Raw genomic sequence first — 12,879 nt, 5'->3', positions numbered from 1 at the left:
CAAGGAGGAGGAAAGGACAAATGTTTTTTTCTACATTCCTTAGTAAGGATTATATAACAATAATGTATCCTGCTTGAGGACATGTTTCTCCTTCCTGAAAACCTTCTGACTAATCCTGTTATCTTAAAATGTATATATAGTGGGAGTGGGCCTGGTAAGATCTCTGCTTTCTCTGTCCCTTTTTATACTTTAATAAAACTCTGCTACACCAAAGCGCTTGAGTGACTAAGCCTGGTCCCTGGTCCCGAAGTTAAATCTTTGGAGATCACGAATCCGGCATCATTCACCACAAGCTATCAGCATAAAAGCAACACAGCAAAGATCATATGCACATGCGAGGGCCACCGGCAGGCGAGCAATATCAACACTTTTCTGGAAGAGATGAAGTGGGGAAGAAAGCAATGAAGCAGGGCTTCTGAAGAAACTGAAAACAAAAGAACAGAAAGTTGAAGCAAAGGGGTCAATGGCCCTAATGAGAGAATATTCATATGGCACCTAAACCTCTAAACACACACAGACACACACACATTATGAAAGAGCTCCTCTTTGATTTCAGATAGAGGTTCAACAATAATGCAACCATCAGTTTTAATGTGTAATGTATAAATGATAACTAAAAATATAATTGTTCCATGTTTGTGCTTTTCATATATAGAAGCAATAGATGATTTTTCTATTGTGTCATTGTTAAGTGTAACTATATTAGCAGAGATCACAGATGTATAACCAGAAAAACTGTCCCCAAAGAAAAAAAATACTTAGGAAACAAAAGTAAACACCTTTAAAAACTGTAAGGTGATTCCTTAGAAATATCTATGGAAGTCTTGAATCTATAAGACAAAAATAGGACACTATATTAAGAGGCATGGAGTGGTGTTGCAACTAAAAATGACTGCTGAATTCAAATATAAGCAATCTAAGGTAAATTTGCAGAAATCTCTCAAAATGTAGAACAAAAAGCTAAGCTGAAGGAAAATATGAGAGAAAATAAAAAGAGGATTTTCTGAACAGAGTCAGTGAAAAATTAAGCCTAATGCCCTAAACAGAAGATGAATAAGCTACAGCTTATGGACCAAATCCCACTAGGCACCTGCTTCCTTTATTTTTTTAACAGCCCATAAAACAGTTTTTCTTTTTTTTAAACATTTTTAAATGGTTACCTTTTAAATGGCTATCAAAGTACCTACATAGCAGCCTTACTTTTTGCCTCCTATCTGTGTGACACCTAAAATATTTACTATATGGCTCTTTATGAAAAAGTTTGCTGACTCCTGTCCTAAGACATTTACTGTATGCTACCTACTGATTTCTCTCCTATATATCCAGGAAGGTACTGGATAAAGTTATCTTTGAAATATGTGAGAAAAATGCCACTCGAATCATTTTCTGCGTTCTGTGGTTTACATGAGGAATTTTGACTGAGAAAGGTAAGAGTCAGTCTAGGTGACCCCGCATCCAACTAGCTGTAATCTCCAAACAATCATATAAACAGAGGAAAGGAAATTATTAGAGAAATTATTCACATAAAAGCTTCAGAACTGAAGGGAAACAGTGGTGTTTAAACTGAAATGCTTATCAAAGGCCCAATATGATGACACTGCACACACAAGGCATAATACTTTGAAAATTTAAAACACCAGGATAAAGATAAATCATAAGTTTTTTTCACAGAGAGAAGGATCACCCCCAAAGGAACAAGAATCAGCCCTTTCAATAGCAATACCATGTTCAATGTTGATAAAACAATGGCTTTAAGTTCCTGAAGAAAAACCATTTCCAACCTAGACTCCTATGAGGGGCCAAGTCTGGGGAAACTTTCAAAAAAGGGTTCTTCATCTTTTAAAGAGACACGATGGGGGAAATTCTCCCTTGTCTACCTCTGGACATCATCATGGGAGGCTATGTTTGGAATCGTGGCAAGCTTCTTGTGACCATGGACAGAAAGCAAACATAAGCTGGTGATCTACTCATCTATCATAGCTGGAGGTCAATTTGGGACAGGGATGTGTGAACTATTCATTAGAATGGGAATAATGACCAGAATGACAAACAGAAAGAGTTTAGAGCAGTTCCTTTTGGCAAGCGAGAATAGGAGGGCTAAGGAGCAGGCACCAAAGTCTCCTGCTCTTCACTATAAGCCCCTTTCTTTACACTATATCTTTTTAAGCTATGTGTGAATATTTTGATGAGATTATTTTTTAAATTTCTATTAAAAATAGGAGTAAAGCTATGGTCACAAAAAACAGTTTATAGGGTCATAATGAAAGGTATAAGAAAAAACAAAAATAAAGACTATTGTGATGTTTGTGGGAAAATATATGTCTATAAATGGACAAAAGAGCAAAGAAAAAAAAAAAAAAAACACCAGAGGAGTAACCAAATTTTCAAAGAAGGATAAAGGTACTGATAAATGTCAATTTATTCTCTGCTATTCATAAACAATCTAAAGTAACGTTCCTGGAAATTATGCTGGTGGTTGCAGGAAAAAACCAAAGCAAGTATATTAAAAAAAAAAAAAAAGCTTTATTGAGATATAATACACATACTATGTAAGTGACCCATTGAAAATGTACAATTCAATGGTTTTTAGTATATGCATAGTGAGTATGCAACTACCCTCACAGTTTTGGAACATTTTCATCACCTCAAATAGAAATTCCACGCCTGTCAGCAGTCACTGCTAGTGAAGTGAAGTGAAAGTTGCTCAGTCATGTCCAACTCTTGCAACCTCATGGACTATACTCTCCACAGAATTCTCCTGGCAAGAGTACTGGAGTAGGTAGCCATTCCCTTCTCCAGGGCATCTTCCCAACTCAGAGATCGAACCCAGGGTCTCCCACACTGCAGGCAGCTTCTTTACCAACTGAGCAACCAGGGAAGCCCATGCAGTCACTCCTAATTTCCCCTCAACTTCCTCAATCTCAGACAATCTCTAATACATTTTCTGTCTCTACATATTTGCCTACTATAGACATTTAACATAGGAGAATCCTACAATATGTGGTCTTTAAATATTTTTGAGGTTCATCTATGTTGTAGCATGTGTCACTACATCGTTCCTTGTTATAATTGAATAATATTTCATTGTATGTATATATCCCATTCATTTGTCTATTTTCTTTGTCCATTCATTTGTTGATGGATCTACAGGCTATTTCTACTTTTTTACTATAATGAATAATGATGCTATGAGCATTCATCTACAAGTTTTTGTGTGAACATCTGTGGTAAGTAGATTTTAAACTAAAAACTGTGTAAAAAGTTACATGAACTAGGTAAGTATTTTTATAAGCATATAAAATGCTTGCAGCATTTTATAAATAGAAAGTATCTTCACATTTTCATGTACATGTTTTGTGTCTTTCTACTTTGTTTCTCTATATAGTTATTTCTTATCAACAAATATAAAAACAAATTATAGATACACAGCCATGGAAGGGGGAATTCAAACAGTAAAAAAAGATACATAGTATAGCAAATTATAAATCTTTCATCTTTGTCCCACCCTCAGAGAAAATACTGTGAACAGTTTCTTAGGTCCTGCCAGAAGTATTATTTCAAATACCTGCATATGAGAGAGTTGTTCTGTTTTTACACAAATAGGTGAATCATACATACAATGTTCTGTACCTTTGTTCCTTCATTTAGTACATTTTGAAATGAACACCCTACCAATACATAAACATCTGTCTCTTTTTAAACAGCTGATGAGGATTTCATTATATGGCTATACCATACTATGAAAGTGAAAGTCGCTCAGTCGTGTCTGACTCTTTACGACCCCATGGACTATACAGTCCATGGAATTCTCCAGGCCAGAATACTGGAGTGGGTAGCTGTTCCCTTCTCCAGGGCATCTTCCTAACCCAGAGACTGAACCCAGGTCTCCTGCACTGAAGGCAGATTCTTTATCATCTGAGCCACCAGGGAAGCCCCATACTATACTTCGTGCTTTATTAATGGGTCACCCATCCTTTTTCCTAGCTAACAGAACTCTGATTTTATTGAAATACTGGATGACAATGTGGGTCAGGGATACCAGCAGCTATTCCCCCTACCCCGCCTCCCATGAGCTTACTTCTGATTCCTCTAAGCTTCCCAGTAATTCCACTCTCTTTATCCATGACTGGGTTAGAAATATGCACACAACATAATTCTGGCCCAAGACATATGAGTCTCCCAGGCAACCTTTTGAAAAAGGGTTCTTCACTTTTTAAAGGAGACTGATAGGGTCTATCTCTGGACATCATCATCAGAGGCTATGTCGTTTGGAACTGCTGCAGGGCTTCTTGTGACCAAGGACAGAAAGCCAAGAGAATCTCAGAGAAGCTGGGCTTCACATGACCCCGTTCAGCTGCTGCAGTCCCTACTTCTCTTCTACGCCTGCTTCTTGTGAAGATAAATAATAAATGCAATTATCATTTAGGCCAATTTTAGCTGTTACAGTGAGTCTGTTACTGGAAGCTGAAAGCATCCTAAATGATACACTACGAAGGGCCTACTTTAAATACTTTACACTTAGGGACTCCCCTAAATTCTCTAATATCCCTGACATTCACTCACTAGCACCCTGTTTTCCCTTCACACGGTTCAGCACATTGGTAAGACTTTTGAGAAACTAGTTCATAGGGCTCCACAGCAGACAGTAAGCCTTGTTGAGGGTAGGGACTGTGAGTGAGTGAGTATTAAGTTGCTCAGTCGTGTCCGACTCTTTCCAACCCCATGGACTATAGCCCGCCAGGCTCCTCTGTGCCTGGGATTCTCCAGGCAAGAATACTGGAGTGGGTTGCCAGGATAAATATATGGATAAAAATACATAGGAAAAAATACCAGACTATCATACAATTAGTGGTGGCTTTATGGAAATTAAATTACAGCTGATTTTTATTTATTTTTATAAAAATATCTAAGGTATACATGTTGCTTCTGTAACGTAATACTAATACATGCATGAACATATACACATTATGTACATATAACAAGATGTGTGTGAATACCAAAGATACAAACTGGTCATCATGGGTGTGCAGGGAATGCAGTGGTCCTTTTTCAGAGGCTCCTATGCTATGCTGATGCACAGAGCATCTAAGGAGCATATGGCTCCCTAACGTGTCAGGCTGTTTTCCCTCCTGATAACTCGCCTCTCCTGGTCTCACGTGAGCAACTGTACGTGCAGATTTTACTGTACTTTGCAAGTGAACGTTAACTTCAATTTGGAGTCATCCTGTCTATTAATTTACCAGTAACATTTCTGGTTCTGTAGTAAAGAATCAGTCTGCCAATGTAGGAGACGTAGGTTCAATCCCTGGGTCGGGAAGATTCCCTGGAGAAGCCCACTCCAGTACTCTTGCCTGGGAAATCCCATGGACAGAGAAGCCTGGTAGGCTACAGTCAGTCCATGGGGTCACAAATAGTCGGAACACAACCCAGTGACTAAACAACAAGAGTTCTCCACAAAAAAAAACCTTTCTTCGAACTTGATGTTTTCTAAAAGATATAAAATCTCCCTTCAACTTGTGGTCACAATTTCCATTCGGCTGAATGACAGATAACCAAGATTTTACTATACTATGTTATCTCAATAGTTATTTCTCTGTTGAATACACTCAGTGGAAAACAGTTTGTGCTATGTATAAATAATGAAATGACAAAGAAGAAAATAGAAAACCACACATAATTATGTCCTTTGTACAGCAAGTGCTAAATCACCATGAGTTTTCAGTTCTATAGCTAGCTGTGATGAATTAGCATTGATCCACACAAATTTATCTAGTTATCCTCACAATAAATTTGGAAATTTATGATTAAAATAAATGCATGACCTATGCATGATCCCAGAATAAAGTAATACTGGCTAGAACATTTGGTAACCATGAAATTATGGTAAAAGAAACGAGTACAAGGCAATAGAGTCCTAAGCCTGGTGTGCATTTTCAAATGGTCGTCTTTCTTATTTTTGTGGTAATATCTCTAACTCAAGAGTTTACCACTGACTTTCAAATATCCTTTTTAATAGGAAATCAAAATCATAAAAAATAATGGGAAAATTTTTCATTACAGTTTTAAATTTAAAATTTGCATAATTTTAATTCCTCTAACAGATATCCATACTATCTTATTTCTACCCACATTTTGAGATTCCTTTTCTCCTTGATTCTGGTCATTTGAGTTTTCTTTCTTATTTGGGCTTGCTGTGATGTAGCAATTTTCTTAATCTTTTCAAGGAACTATCTTTAATTTCATTTGTTTGCTCGACTTTTTGTCCATGTTCTATTTTATTGATTTCCATTCTTATTTTCTTCCCTCTACTTTTTATTTTTTGCTTAAGGTAGAAACTTAGATCATCAATTTTATATCCTTTTTCTTTTGTATAAAAGCATTTGAAGATGCAAATTTCTAAGCACTTATCTCATCCATATCCTGGTATGTTTTCATTGCCAATCAGTTAAAAAGATTCCTAATTTTCCTTATAATTTCCTTTTTGGTCATGGCTTATTTAAAATATGCTGTTTAACTTCCAAATTTCTATGGATTTTTCGAGACAAACTGAAGCCTGCACACTACAACGAAGAGCCCATGTGCCACAATAAAGACCCAGCACAGCTAAAAACAAAATGTAAAAACAAAAATGCAGGACTTAAAGGGACCTGATTACAAACGGGGTCCTGACTAATGTTCAATTTATACTGAGTTCACTGGTTCTGTGGATCCACCCAAAAGTCACTTTTCTATTTTTCAAGTGTACTGGAAGTCCGATCTACTCACTACCACTACTACATTGCATCTACGGCTTGTGGGATAAGAACGATCATACTGAGAAGGCCAAGTGGAAGCCTCTGAAACTGTCCTCCCTCCAGTGAAGATAATAAATTAGAACAATATTGATTAGATATGACAAGAAAAGCACAAGGAACCAAACATCATGAAAATGAAAAACTTCTGTGCTTCAAAGGACACTATCAATAAATTCAAAAGACAACTCACAGAATGGGAGAAAATTTTTGCACATCATGTATCTGACAAGAGACTTGTATCTAGAAATAAAAAGAACTAGGACAACTCAGAGAAGGCAATGGCAACCCACTCCAGTACTCTTGCCTGGAAGATCCCATGAACGGAGGAGCCTGGTAGAGTGCAGTCCATGGGGTCGCTAAGGGTCCAACACAACTGAGCAAAATCACTTTCACTTTTCACTTTCATGCATTGGAGAAGGAAATGGCAATCCACCCCAGTGTTCTTGCCTGGAGAATCCCAGGGATGGGGAAGCCTGGTGGACTGCCGTCTATGGGGTCGCACAGAGTTGGACACGACTGAAGCGACCTAGCAGCAGCAGCAGCAGCAGGACAACTCAATAACAAAATGATAAATAAACTAATTATAAAACAGGCAAAAGACCTGACTAGACATTTCTCCAAAGAAAATATACAACTGGCCAATAAGCTCATTAAAAGATTCACAGTATCATGAACCATCAGGGAACTATAATAAAATATCATTTTGCACCCACTAGGAAGGCTGTGATAAAAAGTCAGATAATAGTAAGTGTTGTCGAGGATGTGAAGTGAGAACTCTCATACTCTATTGGTAGGAATATAAAAATGGTAAAGCCACTTGGAAAACATTTTGGCAGTTCTGCTTTTGACCCAGCAATCCCACTCCTAGGTATATAAGTCCCAAATGAAAATAGATGTCCACGCAAAAACTTGTATACAGATGTTCATACCAACATTATTCGTAACAGCTAGAATGTGGAAGCAACTCAGATGCCCACTCAATGCATGGATAAAGTGTGGCTATCCATATAATGGGACATTATTTGGCAATAAAAAGAAATTAAGTACTGATACATGCTATAGCATGGTTGAACCTTGAAAACATTACATTTAGTGAAAGAAGCCAGATACAAAGGACCACATATTGTATAATCCCATTTAAACAAAATGTCCAAAATAGGCAAATCTCTTTAAGAGACTTAAGTGGACTGGGAATTGCCTGGGAAAGGGGGCAGATCCTGGGGGGAAATGAGGAGTAACAATGGGTATGGGGTTTCTTTTGCAGGTGATGAAAATGTTTTAAGATTTTGGTGATGGTTGAACAACTCCGTGAACATACTAAAAACCACTGAATTGCACACAATTGTTAATTGTATCTTAATAAAGCTGTTTAAAAAAGCAAATAAAAATATGGCAACCTAGTGGGAATATCATAGATTTGTACCACCATTAAATACTTAAAAGGATATAGAGTGATTCCTATAATGAGCTCATTTAATTCTCCCATTGGTCCCTTAGAAACCACGTAACAGCCTCAATCACCTGCTGGCTCCTGGATACAGGGAGTCCATCGTGCCCCGGCAGCAGGTGTAGATCATGGTTGAATGGGATCCTTGGTATGTCCCCTAGAAGGTGTGTGCTCCCTCTGGGGACCTGGATCTCTAACCTGGCAAAGCCCAGAGTTCCAGGGATCCTCCAGTGGGTTTTGGAAATGATGGTAAGTGGGGCTACTCCTACTTCTGCTCCTTTGTTCCTGGACCGTGTATACGTTCTGTTGTGAATACAGCTCATATTGAAGTTTCTGGCTTAAGTATTAAACTGGCATGCCATCTTTACAGAGTACTGTCTCCATATTGGTGCTTGGGTTGTGCTTTCAGTAGGCCATTCCAGTGCCTGCTTCTAGATGGTGTGGTAGATCATGTGATTAATGGATCCATGGTCATGGGCTCATTCTTGCACCTCCTTCTCTGTGAATTGGGTCCCCTAAAAGGATGAAATGTTGCATAGATTCCACCCCTATGAACACATATTCCGTATGCACCCACATAATTGTGCTGGCTGAGGTTTTGCAGATAGGAAAGGCAAACCCATTTCCATAAGTAATTTGAGAACAAATTACTGCCCTTTCAGAATGGAAGGGACCCAATTTAACAAACTTAACATAGAATGGTTATGATCATGAGGATAAATGGTCTGCAGTTTTAATTCTCTTATAAAGTCTTTGGTCTGGTTTCGGTATCAGAATAATGCTGGCCTCAGGAAAGAATTGGGAAAAGTCCCTCTTTTAGTTTCAGTAAGACACTGCATAGAATTGGAATTATTTATTCCTTAGAATCATGGTAGAATTCAACTAGTGGAACTACCTGGTATCAATGTTTTCTTTATTGGGTGGTTTTTAATTTCAAGTGTAATTTCTTTAAGAGTTAACAGAACTTGTCAGGTAATTTATTTCTTATTAAAATTTTAGTAGGGTATGTCTTTAAATGAATTGGTCCATTTCATCTAAGTTAATGAGCTTACAAGCACAGAAGTGTTCATAACATCCCTTACTTATCCATTTAAAGTCTGTCGGTTCTATAATGATGCTACTTTCTAGTTTCTTCAGGTGGAAGCTTAGATTAATTGTTCAAGACCTTTCTTCTTTTTCAATATAACTTAATGCTATATATTTCTCTCTAAGCAGTGTTGTAGCTGCATCCTGCAAACCTTGATGTTGTTGGGTTTTTGTTTGGTTTGGTTTTACTGAAGAAGAGTTGATTTACAGTATTGTGTTAGCTTCTGGTGTATAACAAAGTGATTCAGTTATACATACACATATATACCCTTTTTCATATTCTCTTCCGATAAAATTTATTACAGGATACTAAATATAGTTCTCTATGCCACACAGTGGGACCTTGTTGTTTATCTGTTTTATATATATATTGTTTGTATCTGATAATCTCAAACACCTAATTTAGGGGTGGGGAAGGGTCCCCTAAATTAGGAGTCTGAGATTATCAGATACAAACAATAAATAAGTTCATCTGTATCATATTTTAGATGCCATATAGAAGTGATATTATATGGTATTTGTCTTTTCTTTCTGACTACTTCACTTAGTATGACAACTTGATAATCTCTAGGTCCATCCATCTATGTTGTTACAAGTGGCATTATTTCATTCTTTTTTATGGCTGAGTATTCACTGTATTCATGAGTATTCCTTGTATACCACATCTCCTTTATCCATTTGCTGCTGGTGGTTTTTTTTTTTGGCCACATCATGTGGCATGTGAGATCTTAGTTTCCCAACCAGGAATCAAACCTACACCCCCTGCAGGGGAAGTGCAGAGTCTTAACCACTGGACTGCCAGGGATGTACTGATGCTGTATTTTTATTACATTCTAATAAAATATCTTCTAATTCTCTTTGAGAATTCTTACTTGACTCCTGTATTATTTAGAAGTGTGTTGTTTAACTTCCGAATATTTGGGGATTTTTCAGTTATTTTTGTGTTACTAATTCCTACTTTAATTCCATTACAGTCAGAGACCATACTTAGCATGATTTAAATTATTTTAACATCATTGAGATTTGGGGTTTGGCCCAGCTTACTCAGGATATATTCTGTGTGCAATTTTAAAGACCATGTGTTCTGCTGTTGTTGGTAGGTCTATAAATGTCAATTAAGTAAAACTGATTTGATAATGTTGCTCAGGACTTCTGTATCTTTACTGAATTTTTTGGTCTACTTATTCTACCAGAGAAGTAGTATTTAGCTTTAGTTTTAGAAAAAGAGTATTTAGTTTTCCAAGTGTAATTCTCTTATTTTTTCTCAGCTTTGAATACCTTAATACACTGTCATTCTTGAAGGATATTTTTATTAGATACAGAATTCTGAGCTGATCATTCTTTTTTCTTTACAACCTTAATTATGCTATTTCAACTCAGTTTCTGATGAGCAATCCATAGTTATTTAAATCACTGTTCCCATATACATCATGTGTCCCTGTCAGTTTGAGGGTCCTCTTGGGAGGCTGGAGTTTGTTCTTATGGGACAGTGAAGTGGGGTGAGGAAGAAGGCAGGAATGTGGATGAAGGATGTATAATAGATCCACTTGTTGGCAGGCTCTCATCATCTCTTGTCTGGATCAGTGTATATAGTAAATGACTAAGAGAAACACAAATGTTGTATCATCTTTAAGGAAAAACACAAAAATCTGCAAAATTGGAATAAGACTGTCTCTCCATCAGAAATAAATTAGAATAAGATAATTCAGGCTTACAATCATCCTTTGTCTCATTACCTTACACATGTTTTTCATAATAAAATAAATGGTTCCAAGGCCATCTCATCATGAGGATACCTAGATTTAACGCTTAAATTTTAACAAATTCTTGTCAGATACATTTTAGAATATTGTGAGAACTTATTGTTCTAAACTATTGAGAAAAAAAGTCTTTGTTGTTATAACGAAATAAAATGCATACTTACTCTGAATAATATTTCTTCATTCCATTTTGGATTCAAAGTCTGAAAGACAATAAACACAGTATAACTAACTTTTCAATATTTCATTATACAAAAATAAAACAACATATACTTAAAAATTTTTAAATACTAACCTTTTTAAGGGTTTTTGTTTGCACACTTGTAAAAACTCCATTCATTGGGTCATATAACGTCACTCGCACGTAAGGATCACTGTTAAAATTTTTAAAAATTTAATTGTTATTTATTCCCAAACTCAGGTTACTCAAACTACAAAAATTACAGAATTTTCCTTGTTAACAATTTCTACAATTATTTTCTACACTTAAAAGTAAGGGTTCCTTAGGCAGGGGTAAGTAATTATAGTAATTGTAGTATCTAGCTAAAAAGCTGAAATGCTATGATAGAGAAACAGACAAAGAATTAGAAAGAAAACCTTTTAATCACAATTCAATTATTTCCAACCTCTTAATATTTTTGAAATTTTGTTTAATTTTGTATTACATGCCTTCTTCTTCTGGGTTAAGAAGGTTAATCCAATGATTTTCAAGAATAGCTTTGTAAGACCTCAAGGTAGTTTCAAGTTATCTCACAGGTATAAATTCTTCTTACAAAATAAAGACAAAGTGTTTGAGTTCAAAATAATTGTGTGCCAGGTAACCCTTGTACAAAGAGACATGGAGAAGGAAATCCTTGTGATATTCAGGTTTGCAAAGCAAAAGACTTGACATTTTACTTTTCCATGGTCAAATTTCTCTCATGTCCCTTGGGGATCCCAAGTACCCACTATTTTCCACCACCAACTCCCTCCTCCCATTTCCGCTTGCAAGCTTGGTGCTACTGCTGCTGCTAGGTCGCTTTAGTCCTGTCCGACTCTGCAACTCTATAGACTGTAGCCCGCCAGGCTCCTCTGTCCAAGGGATTTTCCAGGCAAGAATCCTGGAGTGGGTCATCATGCCCTCCTTCAGGGGATCTTCCTGACCCAGGGACTAAACCCGTGTCTCTCATGCCTCCTGTACTGGCAGGTGGGTTCTTTACCACTAGCGCCACCTGGGAAGCCCCCATCCAACCTTCACTCTTACTTTAGCTAACAAAAATCAAAGGCATCACAGTACTCCCAACATCCTGGTATTTATCAGAGTCCATCCTACCCCAGCTTCAATGATTCAGGTATTTCACCCAGTCGCCCTTGTCTAGTGTCCTCCCACCTTCTCTGGAGCCTTGCATCATCTATTTTGACTTAGGTTTTTCCAGTCATATAAATGTCATTAAGCTCCTCCACTCCCTGACTCTCCTTCATGCTTCCAGCAAAGCAAACTAGACTTTCTTCCTGTCTCAGTCAAAGTTCACAAGTGAAAAATCTGTAATAATAACGACACAAATAACAACTAACACATATGCAGCAATTACTCTGCGTCAGGCACTGTTATAAATGGTTTATATATATACATATTAACTTTTGGAATCCTGATAACAACCTATGAGGCAGGTATGGTTATTATCTGTTTTAAACACAGTCAACTTTAAGTTGACTTAAAAAAGTCAACTCATCCCAAACGACACAGCTCGGAAGCGGAACAGTGAGGACTGAAACTAAGCACTTGGCTCCAGAGACCCTGTTCACAACCACG

General features: G+C 37.1%; 1 protein-coding gene across 1 annotated transcript in view; it reads right to left on the bottom strand.

Moving 5' to 3' along the window:
- The window catches only part of NEDD4 (NEDD4 E3 ubiquitin protein ligase), a 132,608-nt gene that overhangs the window by 99,431 nt on the left and 20,298 nt on the right, over positions 1–12,879 (bottom strand). Inside the window, exons 3-4 of the mRNA XM_043471894.1 lie at positions 11,383–11,461; positions 11,252–11,290 (exon numbers count right to left, since the gene is read on the bottom strand). Of these exons, the coding sequence (XP_043327829.1) occupies positions 11,252–11,290; positions 11,383–11,461 (118 nt within the window). The remainder of the gene's footprint in view (positions 1–11,251; positions 11,291–11,382; positions 11,462–12,879) is intronic.

This window comes from Cervus canadensis, chromosome 6 (assembly GCF_019320065.1).
Source record: "Cervus canadensis isolate Bull #8, Minnesota chromosome 6, ASM1932006v1, whole genome shotgun sequence".
NCBI classification, from domain to species: Eukaryota; Metazoa; Chordata; class Mammalia; order Artiodactyla; family Cervidae; genus Cervus; species Cervus canadensis.
The sequence above is the reverse complement of the archived record's forward strand: the minus strand, read 5'-3'. Positions and strand labels throughout refer to the sequence as shown.